Source organism: Sebastes fasciatus, chromosome 3 (genome assembly GCF_043250625.1).
Source record: "Sebastes fasciatus isolate fSebFas1 chromosome 3, fSebFas1.pri, whole genome shotgun sequence".
Lineage (NCBI taxonomy): Eukaryota > Metazoa > Chordata > Actinopteri > Perciformes > Sebastidae > Sebastes > Sebastes fasciatus.
The window spans coordinates 36,993,258-37,014,787 of NC_133797.1; the positions used below are offsets into that span (position 1 = coordinate 36,993,258).

A 21,530-nucleotide genomic window follows, 5' to 3' on the forward strand; every position below is an offset into this window, starting at 1 on the left:
CAGTCAGTCAATCAACAGCAGGGAACAGGAAACATGAGTATTACAGCAACACGACTGACATGAGCAGCAAAAACAATAAGGTGCAACATGAAGCGTGAGAGTTACAGTTAAAATAACAGAAACACTGCTTTGTTTTACTGGGAAAAATTGTTTTTGAAGGTGTATTTACTTACTCTCAAAACTGTTGTAGGAAAAAATTAAATCAAACAACCTAGCTTTGTGAAAATAAATGTTGGAAACGGACACAAATTTTCATCTTGCTATGAAACTTGTAGAGAGATGTGAAGTGAATAATGTTATCTCCGAGTGCAGACAGCAGAAACAGCAAGTTAGAATCATAAGCTGGGTGATATTGCAACAAGTATAAAAGAACATGAGTATATTGTGCTTTGCTTGAAGCATCGCTGCAACTGGTTGGCTGTCCTTGCCCTGCTGTGATCTGAGTTCCCGGTTTGATGGATGAAAGCAGCAAGTGCAAATGAAGCAATGGCAAGTTCACATCCATCCATGCATTTTCTAAGCCGCTTATCCAGTTCAGGGTCACGGAGGGCTGGAGCGTATCCCAGCAGGCATTGGGAGAGAGGCAGGGTGCACCGAGGATGTCAGTCTGTCACGGGACAAACACACATACAGACAGACAACCACATTCACACTCAGCTCAGAAGAAAGAGGAGAAGGATGTCAGCGAGGTGACGTGTGATTCAGAGAGATTTGTGTGGAGTCTTGGAGAGACGAGACCGATAGAGTCTTACAGTTTGTGGTGTGGAAACCCAGAAGTTTTTCAGCAGATTCCCTGTTGTAATCATAGTATTTACGATGTGAACAGAAACTATGTTCTGTGGGTCACGTAGGTCTATTTCACATTTTGCTCTGTGACATAAAGTTACACCAGCAAAGTCATTTGAAGCTATAGATTTGTGGCTTTTAGATGCAAAGTTCCTCAGGTGTCCTCCGGTGTCCTCCGGTGCTCCTAATGACATCTTGAAGATTTCACAGACCGGAGGAAAATAACCAATCAGAGCCGATCTGGAGTCTGACGTCTCTGAGCAGCTGTCAATCATCGCTAACTCTGACCAACGGTCAAACTAGGCAGCGCTGATCAAATATGAATCAATATTCTGTTACTGTAATGCCTATTTCTCGCATGAAATGTCTTCAGAAACAACTTGTAGTGTACTGTTTAGCTGTAATATGAAAAAGTTTGTGACCCAGCTGCCATGTTGAGATCAGTGGAGGTAATACCAAGCACCGCCCACCAGCCGGAGCAAACTTTCTAATTTTACAGCTAAGCATTACAGTAACAGAAAATATATTTGATCAGCGCTGCCTAGTTTGACCGATTCGTTGTTTTTCTCTGGTCTGTGAAATCCTGCAGATGCCGTTAGGAGCACCGGAGGACACCAGAGGACAGGACACCGGAGGACACTGGAGGACACCGGAGGACACAGAGGCATATGATTTTTTTCAGATTACCTTTCTCATGCACTACTGCATTACACTTTAGCAACAAGATGTTATGTTAATGTATTGTGATGTATTATGCTAATAATATAAGTAGTATCCTAGTAGATCTAGCCTAGCAACGCAATTCTGTTGCAATTCCGTCAAAATGCGGAGCGTTTCAGACAGAGGGTAAATACAGGCATATTCAGCCAAACAGTATGAGGAAATTTTTTTGAACATTACAGCATGTAAACATGTTCTAGTAGACACACAAAATACAAGTATGAACCTGAATATGAACATAATATGGGACCTTTAAGTTGTTATATGTTTATAATGATAATAATAATTGTTGTTATGCTTATAATATAAGTAGTAGCCTAGTAGATCTAGTGCAGCCTAAAAGTAGTATTAATTGAATCTTGTTCCCTATACCTTCTTGGTGTTAATTGAAAAGCCCCAGAGAGCATTGATGAGGTGTTTGAGGTGTCGCTGGCCCTTTAAGAGATGTTTTGACTCGGCACGTGCTTGCGTTATAAGATGAGCAGCATCAAACACTGTGACCGTTAGTTACCTCTCTCTCTCTGCTCGGCTCCGCTCGGCTGCTACTCGGCTACACTCGGCTCCGCTCGGCTGCTGCTCGGCTCGACTCGGCTGCTGCTCGGCTGCTGCTCGGCTCTGCATCGAGCTGCGCTATAAAACCCTGCTGGAGGAAAAAAAAAAATAGTCAGACAGTGAGACGCGGAGCTGCCGGAGGACCACAACACAAAACTGGAGGTCTATTCATCTTTTTAAAGAGTTGTTCTGGAGGAAGGATTTCACTGTATGAGAAGAGACAGAGAGGATATTATCACCTTTAGGTGAGTTTGGAGGTTTTTTTTAGGGTTGGATGTGAGTTCTGGGGGTTTATGAGTTTCTTTGTTGGTTCAACAAAGAGATGTATGCCACCGTGGTACAGTTAAAGTATATTGTCATACCACTATTCCTTCATGTAGGCAATGGTTAATGCTGTGTTTGGGCTTAACACATGTTGGTGTTGAATCCTATGGTTAATTGCTGAGTTTTTTTCTGTCTTTTTGTCTCATTTTAACATCACAAAGTTGAACAAAAACTGCAATGTGTTGAATGGACTGTGTGTTTTTAATGCAATGTGGTTGTTTGAGTGAGCTGACACAGGTTGTTTTTGCTGTTTTTGTGCTCTTTTATTGTGTAGCTGTATCCTCTTTTAGGACCAGTAATCAAGGTAACCACAGGTAACAAAGAGCTTCCGGTTAGGTATTCCAAAATAAAAGCCTCCTTTTGTGGCAACATCTTGATTTGATTCAAAAATATATACATTAAGGCAAGGCAGCTTTATTTGTGGAGCACATTTCAGCAACAGGGCAATTCAAAGTGCTTTACATAAACATTCAACAACATTGGGACAAAGTGCAAAAGAACTTTAAGACATAATTAAAACAGTTATAAAAACATTAAAGATTAGAAAATAAAAACAAGCTAAAAATAAAAGCTAGGATAGAATATAGCAGACAAAAGTAAAAGCTCTAGTGCAGTATAAGATCATTATATGGTTTAATAAAAGGCAGCATTATTTAACAGGAAAGTTAAATTACAAAAAAACAAAAAATATAAATAACATTAAAGAAGAAAGTGAGAAGTGGAAAGCAATTGTTTGCATTCTGTTTTCAATTGAAAGCTACTGCATGATTATTTTTTTCAGCTTAATGGTACTTTATGTAGTCATATTATTTCTTTATATTAATCTTGTCTCTATAGGTGGAGGCTTCAGATAAGCCCAATGCTTTGGGTTAGGGTTAGCCTCTTCCTGCACTGTATATTATTCATTTTTGTTTATATTATTTGGTCTTAAATTGTGCAAAACAAATAAAAAAATTAATTTAAAAAAACGTAATGGCAAATATTTTCAGGGTCTCATTTATTGTGGTTTTATTCTGAAAGCACATCCGCCTTCCTTGTGGTTTAATTTTAGCTGACTTGATGCTGCTTTTGGGTCAGCATCGCACAGCTGAATGACCGACAGTAACCTTTATTTTAATAGAACAATGAAACACAAAATATGATTTTACAAGCCAATCAATCAGATGATGAATTTTGACATGAAAATTGACATGATGTCATACTGTTGACATAAGTGGGAAAAATATGCCCAAATATGACAATTAACAGTTTATCATTCCTTTCATGTTTCAATGTGTTTATCATAATATGTGTGAGATCAGTTTAATGTTTTAGTGTTTTTATTTATGAATGCTGCAGTGTTGGTGCATCGTCGACGTTACTTGCTTCATTTTCATTCTCTGGTTTTTGAAGAAGCAAAAAATCTTTCATACAATCATCGAAGGTCTTTTATAGTCTTTTTTTGTCATGGGGAAAAAAATCATTCTTGATTTGTTTTTTCCATTTTAAATGATCTGTTATGTGTGTTTGGTAAACAATGAAGACACTGGAGTTGAGAGAGAAAAGAAATCCTGTATGAGTGCGATGTAACACGTGAGTGAGAATTGATGGTAAACAAGTATAAAAAAGGAGGTTTGTGTTTTTACCACTAGAGGCGCTCTGGCTCTGCACCATTCTGGCTGCTGCTGCTGCTGATCAACACTCAGCACAGAGTCTCTCTCTCTTATCTCTCTGACTGCGATGTGTTTTCACCACCAAAACCACACGATGTATGGAGGGTTAAACTCGTCAAAAACAACTCAAGCTTTTTCTTTTCACTAATCAAAATTGATAGCCAAAAATATGGGATATAATTAGGAGGGAAAGAAGAATCCATTCAATGTGTGCCAAATGTGACGAAGGTGTAAATTGTATAGGTTGTTGTCCACCCACACGAAAACAGCAACAGTGCAGACCATAATATGGCAATGTAGGTGTTGTTTTCCCCCTTATTCATTTGGATTTGTGCTTTTAGCTTGTGGAGCTTATTGAAATATACATTCAGAGAAAAAAAATCCACATTTACTGTAAAAGCATATAAGGTATTTTGTGACTAAGGACAGGCTGGTGCTGATGATGTTTTTGTCTTGCGATAAAAGCATTAAAAAGAGTTTCATATTGTGCCCTTGTTACATAAATCACTGCTTCAGTCATTCATTCAAATGGCAAGTTGTGTATTCAGAATCAGCTTTATTTGCCAAATACAAGGAATTTCCTTGATTTGTTTTTTGCATCTCTCTAAGCGTACTTACACAGAAATAGAAACAGCTAGAGGCAAGGACAACAAAGCTTGACAAATAAAAGGCAAGGAATAGACAGAACTGTTTTGTACACAAGTGTTTGTTTTTAAATGATGTTTTCTTCAGTAAGTCTACAGCAGCTATTTTATATTGTTTGTCAATGAAACTGTTCAATATGTGCTGCGGCCGCTGCCGTTATATCAGTGACTCATGGAGTAAACAGATGTACTAGTACAGCAGATATTGTACATGGGTCACTGTGCTATTTGTTCATCCCAAAGGTCCTGTTGCGACATTTCATACATTCCAGTGGATTCACTTAATACAGCCAGTTGCATTCAACTGTGGAAAATTTGTGCAATACGATCGAGCTACTGGTGTAAAAACAAAAATGTTGTTGACATCTGTTTTGTTCCCAATAGTTGTCCTTTTGGCCATCCTCACTGGCGATTATTGAATGCTCGAAGGCGTACGTCCTGGCAGTGATGTTGTTGATAAATTAGTTTCACCCTGCAAACAAGTGGAGGCTGCCGGGGCAGTGGTTTAGATGTGGCTGGTTTCATTATGATTGCATTAGAGAAAAACAGGTGTCAAATCATAGAAGTTTGGATTAGTGATTGGATTAGAGCAGGACTTTTTTTTTCAACCCACAAGCAAAGCATCATGTTTGAACATCACTGTGTCCTTGGCGTCGTTGAACTGTTGTTCCACTTTCTGACATCACCTTTATACAGAATAAAGGGAACTCAATATAATAAACAGGATGGCCATGATCCTTTGTTTAAAGATTTCCAACTGCAACTCTAAACTATCCATCAAACTTGAAGTAACAGACACAAAAATGACAGAATTATTTTATAACATTTTGTGTATGGACTTTAGACGGGGATGTACCCAATGTCTTGATTAGCTCTTTGAGCTAAAAGTTAAATGTTTACCATAATACAATGTCTCTTCTTTAGATTACATAACGACGCTGTTCATTTAAGACCTAAGCCATACTTTCCTCTTGTCCTGTAAAGCATGGTGACCTTAATATAGGAGTTAAGGGTCTCAGTCTTGAGTGGCTGACCTGGTTTTAGCTCCTGATGGTCATTGTGTCTGTCTCAGAAAACAAGATTACTAAATTAGCTGGATAACTCCTGATTAGTCCATGTTTCTGATTTGTTGGGCTTCCCCACTTGTGGGGTTTGACTTACCATCCAGTAGAGCTGAGCAATATACCAATACAATTTCGACATCGTGATATGAGACTAGATATTGTCCTAGAATATCACGATGTGGCATAAATGTTGTCTTTTCCTGGTTTTAAAGGCTGCGTTACAGTAAAGTGATGTGATTTTCTGAACTTACCACACTGTTTTATTATTTACCTTTACCCACTTAGTCATTATATACACTTTACTGATCATTATTTATCAAAAATCTCCTTTTTTTTCCCATATCGCCAAGCCCAAAGTCATTGTTCTTTGAGCAAAAAGACACACAAAACTGCAATGAATATTTTGTGTGTGTTGGTGTTTCTTTCTGGAGTCCAAAACAAGCCCGGGCAATACCCGAGGACTTTTGAATCTGCAAATAGAATAAACAAATAGACATGAAAAAGTGTGCGCCCGGCCCCACAAAGGTTTTCATATGAGGGTGAATCATGTGCCCTTCAGTAAATCTGAGAAAGTCCAGTTTCTAGCAACAAAAAAAATAGTGTAAAAGTGAATCTGCTTATTACGTTGCTTTGGGTAAACCCACTAATGCTGTTTCATCAGCGGGTCGTCTGAACAATGGGGAGTGGAGATGCTTTCTTGTAACATTTACATCAAGTACTGCGTGTGATACCGAGGTGTCAACGGGGTGAAAATTGTGATGATAAAAAGGATTAACAACAACTTTCACCACATTCAAATACTGCCCACCACCCACTCATTGTCACAGTTCAGCTGTGGCTCGACCTTTGGACAGATGTGTCAACATCAGGTGGACCTGAAACTGCAGCGGTTAGCAGCCTCCCTCAGTCATCAGGAGACTTCATCTGCTGAGTGTTGCTGAAACTTTTTTGGCTGGTCTGCTTTTCAGAACAGTTTTGTTCAATAGGTGAATCTGTTGTTATGATTATTTTTCTGTCAGTCTTTGTTTCGGATGGCACTTTCATGTATTTTAGTTTTAACAGTTTTTTTTAGATCAACCGGATGTTACAGCCATATTTGCTACAGTTGCGTGCATTTGGTTATGGTTTTGTTGATGTAGCGACTTTCTGTTCTGTTTTCACATCAGTGTTGTGCGTCAGTGTTTGGGGGATTTACAGGTTGTTTTTTTCTAAATCATATCTTTTTCCACAGGAACAAAGTTGGACTGCAGAGGGTTAGTTAGCTGACTGTGTTTTAATCTGGGGCCCTTTCACTGCGAGGAAAGTGTTGCTTAGTTTTGCCTGTTTTACATGTACAAGTTTGCAGTGGTTGACCGTCTCTCAATGTCTTTTTGGGTTGACAGTGAGGAGCTGGAGCGTGCTCAGTGAGGTTGGGAAGACGTCAACATGTCCGTCTCCACTCAGCTGGGTTTACTGCTTTGGAAGAACTTCACCTACCGACGGAGACAGACTGTAAGTAGGAGTTATTCCGATTACTGACTCACGAGAACAATAGACTGGATGAGTACACAGTACAGTACGCAGTCAGTTATCTATTATCTATTTATTGTTTTGTTTTTTTAATTTATTTAATTTAAAACAGCTTTCCACTAATCCATGCTGTGTTATTTCTATTTTATTTTATTCATGATCCACAAAGAAAACTTTTTATATCTAAATGTTCGTCTCACAAGTTCAGTATTATGTATGCTGCCAGGCAGAATCATGAGCTTACGTTGCATTGTCCTCCTGTTTGAAGTCAGCTGTGCTAATAATACAATCAAGCACATTTTCAGGTCAATCCACAAAATAAGATTAAAAAACGGAGTTGTCTCTGTTCTTTTGTATAACTTCCTCTGATTGCTTTGTCACATTTTCAATGGATCACCTTTAAAACGGAAGTGATTCTTCCAGTGCCACATGACCAGTCACAAGGGCATTACAAAGACTTTCTAGATCTTTATGTCTTTCCCATAAATATGCATGTTTCAATGCGTACGCAGCCCACAACAATGGAAAGGATGTGATTCTCCTCTGAAGCCATTCGGACTGAGAAGCGTTACAGTTTATAAATGACCGTGAGTCAGTCAAAGATGTGATGATGACACATGTCAGATGCATTGTCCAGTTACCATCTTGTCCTGGTTGATGCCCACGCACTCAAAGTTATGTAAAACTAATTCAGTTCCAAGCTGCAGCATAGTGGCTCTTTATATGTCAGGAGGCTCGTCTGCATGCGACTAAGCCAGTTGACCATGAAGTAGAAACTCCTCCTCAAAGTGGCGGCTGTGGCTGCTTGACATTATGTTTCCAACAAAGGGATACAGTGCGTTTCCTGAGACAGCGTCTTTATTCTTATCCCGGCGCTTCATGTGTGCCATGCTGGTTAAGGCAGCTGAAGTAGAGGGGCCATATGGAACAGATGGACATAGTCCTCTAAACCCCTGCAGACCCCCCCCCTCTCTCTCTCTCTCTCTCTCTCTCTCTCTCTCTCTCTCTCTCTCTCTCTCTCTCTCTCTCTCTCTCCCTCTCTCCCTCTCTCTCTCTCTTTCTCTGTCTCTGTCTCGCTCTGTCTCCCCTTATTAACCCATATACTGTACCCAGACTCATGGTGGGATTACTGTTTACAAAGGACAACAGCTGACAGCCCCCTCCACACACATACAAACATACACACACACACACACACACACACACACACACACACACACGCACACACACACACACGATGTTGTTTTTCTTCTAAAGCAGCAGAGATTACCTTTAATTGAACTGGAAATACACAAAAACTGCAAAGTACAAAGGAAACTTGTCACTGTTTTGGGATGATTAACTCACTTGTATCACACGTTTTTGTTTCCCTGGAGTGTGACGCCTTCTTTGATTTACTTGATTGATCATCTTTTTTGTCTTCCTCTCTTAGATCCAGCTGCTGATTGAGATCATCTGGCCCCTGTTCATCTTCTTCATCCTGATCTCAGTCCGAATACATTATCCACCCTACGAGCAACATGAATGTAAGCAGACGGGGAGGATTAGTTTCTTACTTCATTCACATCTAATACAAGAATGCAGTTTCCTTGCTTTTTTAAATAATATAAAAAGATAAATTCCTCATTTATTCTGAGGAATTCTACCAGGAGTTACTTCTTATTTTTCATGCTAATTTATGGCCTTTTTATATTTATCTCAAACACAGCGGAGTATGTTTTTAAAATGCTACTGATGAGTATCAGTCTGTTATTCAACTGCTCTTAGATGTCCGTCTATTTTTAGCCGTTATTTTTTTGTGCTCTTGTTTCTTGGTCAGATCAACATGTTAGTAAGCCTGAAGGTTTCAACGTTATTGTCACATTAGGACGGGTCAGATTTGTCAACATTTTGTTTGCACTGTGTGAACATGTAATAGGACCTTTAGCTCCTGGAAAAGTTGGTTTCACAACTTTGGCCACGTTTAAACTCAATAAGATTATCACTGGTCGAAAGCGCAAACAAAAAAACAAAAATCCATGCGCCTGCACCTTTGGGACAAAATCATGTGTTGTTATGTAATCATTATGGGCTCGCATGCGATCGCTTTGTTTTCCACAAAACCAGTTCCCCTATTTGGAGTAAAAATCATTGATATCAAATGACAGTGTGGCACAAGTCAGTCTGAACCCAGTTAACCCAGTGAACTCCAACCTCCTGACCCCCTTCTTGCCCGCTACACATATCTTGTCAGTATAATAGCTAGTTAACCTCAGTAAATTGCAGTAGTGGCAGTAAAGTTAGCTGATAAGAGTGCAAACAATCGTAAAGATAACGTCAGTGCCACCGCTGCAATAAAGACAGTGGTGATAGTTAGCCTGGGTTATAATGAGTTGGATATTCTGTTTTTGTTTTTGTTCCAGTTCTGTGAAAATATCTTACACATTAACAATAGTTAACTCGACTTTTATTAAAACAGCTGGCTAATAATTTACACACAGTGGAATACAGTCTATGGGTTGAGGATTGTTTGGTGGAGAGTAAAGTGGAAGAAGCCACTTAACATTTAAGGATTCTCCTGATTTGCAAGAACATCTGTAAGTTTAGACGATTTTCTGTTTTACTGTTTAACTGTATGCTCTCCCTGTCCTTTCCAGGCCATTTCCCTAACAAGGCCATGCCCTCAGCGGGTACCCTGCCCTGGATGCAAGGCATCATCTGTAACGCCAACAACCCCTGCTTCCGTAACCCTACGCCTGGCGAGAGTCCCGGGGTGGTGGGGAACTTCAATGATTCTATGTGAGTAACATGGAACCTCTCGCTGATTCACAGTTATGTCACCGCTTTGAATGATTCAAAGTATTCATGTCTCTTTTAGCGCTGTCAAAGTGTCAAATGCATTTACACAATCAATCTTCCGGAGGTTGTACTAGCTCGTCAGGAAGGAGGCTAAATATCGCTTCAAACTTGTGCTGATTTTTGCCGAGGAAAAACTGTCATGGCCATTTTCAAAGGGGTCCCTTGACCTCTGACCTCCAGATATGTGAATGTAAATGGGTTCTATGGGTACCCACGAGTCTCCCCTTTACAGACATGCCCACTTTATGATAATCACATGTAGTTTGGAGCAAGTCATAGTCAAGTCAGCACACTGACACACTGACAGCTGTTGTTGCCTGTTGGGCTGCAGTTTGCCATGTTATGATTTGAGCATATTTGTATGCTCAATGCAGTACCTGTGAGGGTTTCTAGACAATATCTGTCATTGTTTTGTGTTGTTAATTGATTTCCAGTTATAAATATATACATACATTTGCATAAAGCAGCATATTTGTCCTCTGCCATGTTGATAAAAGTATTAAATACTTGACAAATCTCCCTTTAAGGTACATTTAGAACAGAACACAAAATGTGTGATTAATTTGCGATTAATCGATCGATTGACAATCCTACTCACTTTGCATTAATGTTATTAAATCTTTTTATCAACATCGTAATTATGATTCAGTCACAAAATGTATTCTTTTAGAAAAATTTCGAAAAGATACTCTGAGGCTTTCGAGACATATGAAACAGCGTGTCTGATTTAGTCTGTTTCTGCAAACATCTCCAGAATCTCCCGTCTGTTCCTCGACGCCAAGAAGATCCTGCTCTACACTCAGAACGATAGAAGCTACGATGGCTACAAAGGGCTGCTGAGGGCCCTCAGGAAGCTGCAGAAGAACACTGCCAGTAAGTTTCTTACATTAAGTTTTTGAATGACCAACTGATTGATCACTTCAGTCATCGATCGTCCATTCATTCTTTTCTTTTTTTCTTGCCTGTGAGCTCATTGAAACAGAGAGGAACAACGCCTACACAGTTGCACGTGCAGATCTGATTTAACTGAGTCAATGACTCACACCTACAGTTGATTCACACATTGCTGTTGATGCTGCTGAGCTTCAGCTCAGGGGAAATATTTAGGTTCATGAAAACATGTTGTTTCCCAAAGAGGTAGATTTTGTCACGATATTTAATCTTGATGATTATCTTTTAATCCTTCTTTTAGAAACACAGTAGATTGTAGTTTGTTCAGGCATGGTGGTCTCACAAATGGAGGCCCTCTCTCCTTTCCACACTTGTCTTACATGTTGAAATATTCCACATTATATTTGCAAACAAGCCAATATTATCAAGTTGTTGAGTGAAAGATACATGTGTCTGATGTCAGAGAGTGAGGCGTACCGCTCATTTAGTTCAAAGTGAATGAAGCTTGAGTCATTGCAGATCAATAAATTAAGAAAGAAAGGGATTAGCTACATGTTAAAACTAAATAAAGAGACTGCTCATGATCACTTTCAAGGTGCAGCAGCTGATTTTAGCTTGAAGTCTACAGCGCAGTGTTCAGACTAGTGTAACATGTCCCTTCCTTATCGCTGCCTGCCAGCCGTGGCGGGCCCCTCTCCCAGAGGCCGGTGTGTGCTGCACGTCTCTGTTATTACGTACCAGTGGTGGCAGGAAAAAGCAGAAAATTGTGGACCACCCTGACGATCATGAAACAATCACTGCACAGATCTGATAGGAAATGTAGGGTTGGAATGTCGCTGTGAGGAGTGGTCACAGACGTGATCCTGCTATCTCTGCTGACGGTTTTACGTACACATTTAATCATAATCTTACATTTCAGTGCTGTGGTTTGTAGAAGAACGTTGTGAAAAAAGAAAGCAAGAGATATTTATTACCGTGACCTTGGCTGTTTTGGAGCAGAGAAAGGTCATCTGTCTAAAATAACATCTTGTTGATGACTCCGTCCGAAGCAGACTGAAAATAGGAAACGGCTGCTGTGTTAAAACTGCACTGACTTCACTTCACTTGAATAGAAGTCACACAAACACATTAACTTTGCTCAGTGAAAGAGATTTTTTTTCAATTCAGCACCCATTATTCTGGCGTGGGAGGCATGCTGGGAGCAATCTCTGTTGTCCAAAGACAGTCGGGACAAAAAGAAAATGGAAAACATGTTATGACAAAAAAACAACAAAGGGCATTACAGGACAGAGAGCAAGAACAGAAAACAGAAGTAGTGACCTCAGTTAATTGCTGTAGTGAAACGAGGGCATCTAATTGGACTGGGTGTCATTTTGTTTGTTCCATTAGGGTTTGCTACAGCAATATTTCTCTGATACACAGTTAGTTTCTATAAATTAAAGAGGGATATAAGCCTAGTTTCACATCAGACTTTAATGTAAGGCTAAATTGTACCATCAGAAATTATGCAACAAAACAGAACAATCAAGGTTGTTGTTTTTGACTACAGTCTGCTAGACTAGCCCAGAGGTACGCTACGTTATGCAATGGTCCTACAAAGCATAACATGGCCTGAAAAAAAGGAGAGAGATTACACATTAGAGCAAATAAATAGAAAATAATAATTAATATTCATTTTTAACTCTAAAAAAATCCTAAATTTGCACATGTCTGTCAGTTTGATTGATTGGTATGGGATGTATAGAATAGATGTGATCTTCTATGTGTGGGCCATTACATTTGATCTGGATTTATTATTTTTAATCTGTGCACTTCATCACAATTGATATCTACTGTAAATGCACAGCAGCGTTGTGCTCAATCCCATTATTCCACCTTTTAATCCACGTGAGGGAATGCACCGACGTAGCGCCGGGACAGTCATATATGATTCAGGAGGAAGCAAAGAGAGTGCTGCAGCTGCAGAGGGACGCTATGGGAATAACGGCATGGATCAAAGAGCCGAGAGTGGAGACCCTCACGTGTTGGTTAATAATTCAGCCACCGGCGGGGTCAGAGAATGAGATTTACAGTGGCAGGGAAGGGGCGCAGTGAAGGGGTCAGGGAGAGGGATGAGCTTGTTTTTCCCCCCCTTAGGATAAGTCACACAGCGGCACACACTTTATGTGATGAGGTCTGATGCATTCCTGCTTTATGAGCTGGTACAGGATGACACGGCAGATAGATGAGAGGAACAGACTTTTTGAACATTTAAAGAACAGAGTAGAGCAACATTTTTGAGATGTGAAAGGTGAGAGATAAGTACGGTCTGATTGTCAATGTTGGGCTTTTCATACGCCACAGCTTTTTCTTTCTTATCTTCCCACCTGTCTTCACAAAAGTGAATCTGGATTTGCATAATGGAGGAGAACATCTTGCATTTCTTAGGCTTTCAGCACCTTTCATAACTTCTTTAAAAGACTCCATTTGATTCAAAGGCTCATTGCGTCTGAGCCTGATCTTTTAAAATGGAGACTGTGCTGTCTTTTTTTGCTTCAATGTATGTATTACTCGACATCAGCCCTTAATGTCTAGCTCAACTCTTACTTTAGCCTTTAACCTAATTTCTCTAACCTTAGTGTTAAAACCAGGTCCTTGGGGAAGTGAGAAATAACATCACATTCATTTCCTGATTTAGGATGTCTATTACTCTTAATAGGTTCTCACATACAGCTCACTCAGGATTCAGGAATGCTACTGTGGTAGATTTTGGGAACGTGTGCTTCCACGGAGATCACAGACCGTGTATGGACCAGTTTGACCAGTGAAGTCACGGGTTGCTAAGTGCGTGTGTGTCAAATATGAAACAGATTAGGCACCGCCAGGAGCAGGCACAGACTTGTGTAACGTGCTAACGTTGGGCTCGCCCTTGTGTACGGCTGGCTCCGGCGTATAGGAAAAACAAACACAAACACGGTTTGTTACTTCTTACGTTGTGTTCAGAAAAGCTCTCTGTTCCTGATAACTCAGGGGATTTAAACCACTTAGGCAGTGGAAGCAATGCCACGCAGATAAGATAGAAACAAGGAAACGAAGTACACACGTACAAACACGCGAGCACCTTTGCTGACTGCACAAAGTGCCGCTAGACTTTCCATCCGGTCTGGTGTGTCCTCAGGGGCCTTTGGATGCAATGCACCATGGGAGGTTTTGGCTTCCTACTGGGACACTGATTAGACCTTATTAGCACTCCCTGGTTGTTCACCCCCGAGAGTTGAGGTCACACACATATGCATGCACAGAGGCCCACGGAGAGCAGGGATGTAATACACACTCTAGTGCACAGCCAAGGAGGCACTAAGGGAGACACTGCACATGTGCCCCCTGAACACACAGAAAACACACTGTTCTGTTTCACTTCCTCTCAGGGGAAGTTCAGTTCAGTAGAAGCAAAGTGTTTCCTGTTTGTGTGTGTGTGCGTGGGTCATCTGATAGCTTTAAAGTAAGCAAGTAGAAAAAGATTTACTGGAGATGAAGGGAAGACGAGACGGAGGGTGGTGCAGGAAGATATTTTTAATTAGCAATCAAATTTCAGCTTCAGCATTATTAAGTAGTGAGCAGAGCAGTATTCATTCATTCTTTGTAAACCATATTCATCTTGATAATTATCACTTGATGCAACATAAACGTGTGCAGTTACACAACGGATAGAGACAGCGCCGTTAAAATAAGAGTCTGCAGGAGCTATTCCTGTTCTCTCTGCATGAGTCCTCTTAACCAGTGTAACCAAACGTCTAAAGACAAGTTCTGGTACCACTAGTGGGTGCGTGGAGATGCTCCGGGTAAAGAAAAGTAGGTGAAAGGTGAAGACAGAGAAATGTAGAGAGGGAGAGAGTTCAGAGAGAGAGAGAGAGACAGGAAGACTGGTAACTGGAGCAAAGTGGAACGCCCTGTAGTAACCCCGGTATATAAAACTGTGTATGTGTGTGTGTGTGTGTGTGTGTGTGCGTGCAACCACACAGCTGACTCAGGCCAGTTTCAGAAATGGTTTGACTTCTTTGGAATGCAGCAAAAGTACAAAAAGCTCTCAGAGTGCAGAGAGGACAGTGCGGTTTCTGTGCTGGCTCAGTTTTCACAGTATTCAAGTACATCATTTGATTTTGGAGTCATTTGGAGTTCAGTTCAGTGATGTTTTTTGTGTGTTCTCAGTTTGAGTCCACTAATTATAGATGTATTATATATTGTGGTTATCATTGAAAATTACACCATGGAGTTCTTGCACTTGTTCAGGAACATAAGGGAATTTTAAGAGGTATACTGTGGACAAGGAAAGTCTGGGAATTTGATAGATAGAAGTCAGAATATTGAGGAATTTTATAGTCACTTAACAAGAATACACAATGATACATGTTATCACTTGTTTCTCATGGTCATTGTATGAGAAAGTGGTTTGCAGCCCAACTTTATAGTGGAAAATAACTGGAATGTTGTTGTTTATCACGCTGGGAACGCTGCCGCTGTGAGTCCTGGTATTATATGAACCGCCAAATAAATACGTCCTGATTGTTTTAGTCAGCTGCCGTTAGCATAGTTGGCTGACTCTCTGCTTTCTGTGTTTTTTTTTTCTAGGTTTCAAGCTGAAGGACTTTTTGCAGGACAACGAGACCCTCTCCCACTTCCTGCACCACAACGCCTCCCTTCCTCGTCACGCGCTGAAGCAGATACTGGAGGCCGACGTCAATTTGGAGAAGGTAGAATATTACAATTCTAAGATCTTTTTTTTAACTAAACTCCTTTATATACTGTCTTTTTCTAAAATGCCCTTCTTTAATCAACACTATATTATAAGTTATTATAAGTTTTTTATTATAGTGGCATTAAAACGAATTTGCATTAAAACAAATACATTTTAATGCCATTAATTAAATGATTAAACCACATGGGAGAATTTTGAATGTTACAGGCCTCCACCGGTATCAGCTGCCCGTAACCTGTCACAGCGTGTTATTTTTTGGTACCGACCTTTTTGTTTAGTCCTTTTCACATGAGATCATCATACTCCTGGCCACAGTGCACGTGCATAGATCCCATGACCTTGGCTTGACAGCATCTGTTGGGCCACAGGACTCTGCTGTGTCACAGCTAAGCCCTTAATACGCAGCAGAAAAAGTGAGGAGTAGATGGGTGAAGAGTCTGCTGGGCACCAAAAAACATACACACACACACACACACACACACTTCCATTCAGATCACATTTACTCGTATAACCCAATATCACGCACATACATTGCCAGATTCTGCTACCTATAGGTCTACCACAACAACAGCTCCCACCACATCATCCCCGCTTTGCAATTGGCGGGCTGTCACATGACTGCTCCTCTCCCCTCTTCCCTTCCCCCCCATTTCTCCTCACGTGCAGAGACAGAGAGGCTCAAAAACAAACTCACGTCACACCGTCTGATTCTCTTCTACCCATCCCTTTGTCTCGGGCATCTATTGATCAGAGAACATGGTTGTCCATTAGTCCGTAAAGGCCGTTAGGAACATTATTTAAGGATGGGGGGGTGAAAATGAATAAAGGCTTATCATTGCTGTGAGATGCAACGAGATGCACGAGAGCCAACGCATAAATAGATGATCATAAAAACCTCTCAAGGGAAATATGTGTTTTGCATTCTCTATCGGACGATTACTGCGATTCCAGGTCCTCCAAACTTACTGCTGTAAGTCTTGATGTTTTTCCAATGAAAAGATTACCAGCTGTGACTGTGTGTGTGTGTGTGTGTGTGTGTGTGTGTGTGTGTGTGTGTGTGTGTGTGTGTGTGTGTGTACAGTTTGTAGTGTGATAGACATGATGGCATAATACAGACTGGTCAAGGACATCTAGATGATAAGTCAGCGTGCTCCCCTCTGGCTCTTTGTATATCTCACACACACGCAGAGACACACTCCGAACGTCTTGACTCTGTCAGAGTGAACCAGAGCCTCTGTCCAGACCTTGAATGCTCTGATGTCCCAGAAAAGAACGTTGTGTTACTCCGCCTGCACATAACGCAGCTGTGCCTCCTCTTACGAGTAATGTGTTGAATCCGTTTTTAAAAAAGTGAGTGGGGAGAGAGAAGTATTTTCTGAATGACAAAGATAAAAAATATATATATCGCAATCACCAGATGAGTCTCTCGGAGTAGAGTTTTATTTTGATGAAAAGTCTTTGGCAAGCTCCGGCATTGACATTCATAACATTTCTTTCCCTCGACGATATCTTTCTGCGAATATAACTGTTTTGTTCTCATGGCCAGGGTACCTTTTTGGACTGATACATAACGTTCTTTAACGAGTCGAGACAAACCACCAAGGGCGCTCTGTGTTGAAACACAAACCGTGTTACTCACCACATATTAATGCAATTATTACTGGTGAAGGCAAAGCAACCCAAGCATCATGTAGAAATACTCCTCTATATCTTTCCATTTGTTTTGTTTAAGATTTTTTTTTATGCTCCTGGAAGGCAGATAGAAACTATTGACTGGATCATCTCTTAATATTTATTGGCAGGACGATCGGCTCTTTTGTTTTCTGTTTCAAAGTAAAACAGTTATTGTATAGTATTTATTTAAACTGACGAGAGGGCATATAATGAATCCAACATGAAGGGAGATCAGTTTCTTATGCCACTATGCTGTCACAATAACACCCTGTCCTCTTTTTTCTTTTGTCCAGGTGCTGACTAAAGGTTTCGGCTTCCATCTCAGAGACCTCTGTAACACCACCCCCCTGGAGGAGTTCGTCCACATTGCCGACCGCAACGTGTCCCGTCTGACGCAAGAAATCATCTGCAAGTCCTCCAGTGATTGGCTGGACAAGGCCCAGAGCCACTTCCTGTCCAACTTGGACTTCTTCAAACCCATTCGGGTGAGTTCATCCGTTGAGTCAAACGCATTACAGTGGATTTTTTATTTTAACATCACAATCAAAAACGCAGCTACTAAATTAAAAGATTGCCATCTTTTTGTCATATTTTGGGCCATGCATCTTTCTGGTTATGAGATCATTGGATGTAGCAACACTGCAAGATAACTAAACCAACAAAATTAAGACCAGATTATAAAAAGATGTGTTCTGTTCTCCACTGCTAATACATTGCCCCTCACGTTTTAACTGGAAAATACATAATATCATCGCTGACCTGTGTTGCTTCATCGCTCGCTAGTTGGGTGTCCTCCAAAAGCAGGATTAGGTTGTATTGGTTATGATATTCCCAGAAAATGCAATATTCTTTAGTCAACTGGGAGTCATATATTGTTTGGAAACAACAGATTGACTCTCCTGTTTTACAAGCAGAAATATTTGTTTTCCATTTAATAACTTGGGTGTTTACTGAAGATGAACTGGGACATCATGAACAAGTCCACACAGATGCAAACACACAGATGCAAACACACATCCACACGGTGGATGGTTGCCCCTACACTTATTTATGACTTACTGTAATTACCTTTTGAGCTCATTTTACTGCTAAATGGGAGCCATTGACTGTGACACTAATGTCATATGACAAGGGGGATCATTGTTTGTATAAGTCTGTCTCTATTCATCCTTTATAAATCTCTGATCCCTCATTTTTTTCTGCTTACTTCGACACTTTTCGCTTTCTCTCTTCCTTCCGTTGTTTTCTTAACTCGTTCTACCTCCGCCTCCTCCCTGTCCAGCGTCACCTCTCCTCTGCTTGCATCTTCCCGCACAGCCTGCCCCCTTCCCATAAAACCCGTGACCCAAATGTGAGTCACAATGGTGGAGGGTGGCAAAAAGGACATTATGTTCTGTAGTGCTGAGAAACAGACAAAGGAAGACAGACAGTAGTATCATTACCAAGTCAGCAATTCTCAATATCTCAGAGCCTCGCTGTGTTTGCCGTGCTGTTAAAAGAGATTAGAAAAGCTGCTATCTTGTCTCATGATATGAGAATGAAATCATTTCCCGTCTCACAGTGGACCTGATTCACCCAAAAACATCTTCTTCTTTATAGGAACTCAGTCTCCAAACTAGTACAAACTACACTGTTTATTGTGCGTTTTGTTTTTTGGAAAATTAATTAAGCTCAAAATGCGAGTGTAGGACGGTGGAGAGAAAGTCTGTGACCATAACTGTACAAAAGCATGATATCATCATGATATCATGATATCAAAATTTCATTTTTCTAATTGCAACGCCCCTATTTCAAATGCTGATGCAAGAATGGAAATTCCTTTTCCACAAGTAACAAAATTGTGCAAAAAGTGAGTGACCTCTTGCATGACTCAACGCCCTCCCGTTAGTTGCTCTGTGCGTGGGTGTATGTGTGTGTAAGAGGGAGAGAAATCGTTATTAGGTAAAGAGGAAACGAGACCGAAGAGTGAACAAATGAGAGAGCGCTACAGTGTCTTTCTCTCTTCTTAGACGACTGTTCTGTCTTCAGCGACACGTGCACTTTTATTGAGTGTCAGACGTTCCAGCAGCTGACAGCTTAGTGTGATAGACGGGAACACACGCACACACACACACACACAGTTTGACAGACGGGAACATAGGAGGTCAAAGCTGCGCTGACCTGTTGCTCTTTCCCGGCTCACCTTTGACCCCAATGTTGTTCCTCTTCTTTCACTCCCATTTCTCCTTTAGCACAGCCTTTCTCCCTTCTAACCTTTATCTTTAATACTAAAGTAAATAAATGAATAAAAAATGGAAAATAGTATAGATGTTAATACAACAATACATGACAGATAATAAATAAAACATAATTAAGATAATTAGAAATCTAAATGGCAAGCAATTAATGGATAATAAATCTAAAACATAATAATATGGAGATGAAAACATTATCATAAATTACATTTGTGTTTTTCTACAGTTTCTTGATTATCAGATTATTATAACACACCTTCCCCCCTGCACATCAATTTAGTTTCATTGTAATGTTTCATTGTATGTCTTATTCCAGGATGTATTAATTGTGCACAGAAAACTGCAGTGTAAAATTTCTTCAACCTAAATAAAGTAAATAATGACGCCTCTTTCTCTCCAACAGAAGGATGTGCAGTCGGACCCCAAAGTCGTCCAGGAGGTCTCAGCTGCAACCGACAATCTTCTGGAGAGCCTGGGAGCGCTGGCCGTGGAGGTAGATACACCACACACACACAACCCACACACACACACAACCCACAGATGTTATAACAGTTACCAACAGGACCACTGGATTATTTACTTCCAAAGTTCAGGCTCCCTTAGTGTTTAAAATCAATTCTTACCAGGAATCAGCTCTCGGTGAAGTAATTTACTCACACAGGGGTCACATGTAGTAGTACAAGTTGGGGGCAGATGGGTCAGGGCCATATTGACAATATTAACACATATATACCTACACACACTGATTCATGGAATTTCATCACACGGAGTCATACGATGGGGGATGTGGGTTTAAAAGGTGCAAAGAGCAAAGCAGGTGCTCCTGATGCACAAATGAATAATGACACAGAAAAGGAAAAAAGGGGGATTCTTAGAGATTCAAGACACACGGCATCATTGTAATACAAAAAAATATTTTTAGAAAAGCTACTAATGTGATTAAAAACAACACTGATGCATAATAACTAGGGCTGCATCTAACCGTTATTTTCATTGTCAATAAATCTGCCGATTATTAGTAGTTTGGTCTATAAAATGTCAGAAATGGTGAAAATGTGTTTCCCAAATGCCCAACCTGACGTTCTCAAATGTCTTGTTTTGTCCACAACTCAAAGATATTTGGTTTACTGTCATAGAGGAGTAAAGAAACAAGAAAATTATTTTTTTTTTCGTAAAAAACTACTGAAAACAATGAATCAATTATCAAAATAGTTGCCGATTAATTCAACAGCTGACAACTAATTGATTAATCGTTACAGCTCTAATATTAACTGTTCATTGCTCCTCCTCAAGGCCAGCGGACCATCATGTGTCAATATGGGTCTTGTAATTCAACATGCAGCCATGTTAACAGAGGCTTTGTTCCACCACAGTGGGCTTTGATTTCTCTGTGGATCCCGTTCCTCTTTTTTTAGAAGCTCAGAGTCCACCTCAGATTACTATATAAAGATGACACAGATAACAAATTACAGTCTAAATCATAAAAGGTCAGCAAAAACATCTTTCACAAGCTTAAATAAGAACAGGCTGTGTGAAATAGTGGCGGCCTTACTCAGCCAACCACCAGGTGCACTGTCTCGCATACGCACGCAGTATGGGATCACATGCATACGCACACACACACACACACACACACACACACTCACAATCCAGACCTATAAGCTAATGTAAGGAGCCCAGTCGGAGCTGCAGTCGGTGGTGCAAACACACAACAATGAGCATCTATTTAATCATGATTCTGTATATTTTGTTGCAAACAGAAATCGCTCCTCTTCCGTGTGTATTATTTAGTTGGAAGCAGATTACATGGGCTTGCTTAGTAGATGAGGTAAGCGGCTGGCAGAATGGAGAAATGCACTCATGTAGCCAGTAATCATCTGCAGCCTGTGTTTCAATCCAGGGCTTAT

General features: G+C 40.5%; 1 protein-coding gene across 12 annotated transcripts in view; it reads left to right on the forward strand.

Moving 5' to 3' along the window:
• The first annotated feature begins 2,011 nt into the window (after positions 1-2,011).
• LOC141764963 (phospholipid-transporting ATPase ABCA1-like) overlaps positions 2,012-21,530 on the forward strand; it is a 43,264-nt gene continuing 23,745 nt past the window's right edge. For 10 of the 12 annotated variants that reach the window (XM_074630690.1, XM_074630693.1, XM_074630699.1 and 7 more), the window contains exons 1-8: positions 2,012-2,303; positions 7,125-7,233; positions 8,684-8,777; positions 9,888-10,029; positions 10,844-10,962; positions 15,589-15,710; positions 17,683-17,874; positions 20,027-20,116. In XM_074630690.1, the coding sequence (XP_074486791.1) occupies positions 7,168-7,233; positions 8,684-8,777; positions 9,888-10,029; positions 10,844-10,962; positions 15,589-15,710; positions 17,683-17,874; positions 20,027-20,116 (825 nt within the window). In that variant the 5' untranslated portion in view covers positions 2,012-2,303; positions 7,125-7,167. Of the gene's footprint in view, positions 2,304-6,587; positions 6,729-7,124; positions 7,234-8,683; positions 8,778-9,887; positions 10,030-10,843; positions 10,963-15,588; positions 15,711-17,682; positions 17,875-20,026; positions 20,117-21,530 lie in introns of those variants that run through there. The other 2 variants (XM_074630696.1, XM_074630691.1) reach the window with 2 other exon arrangements.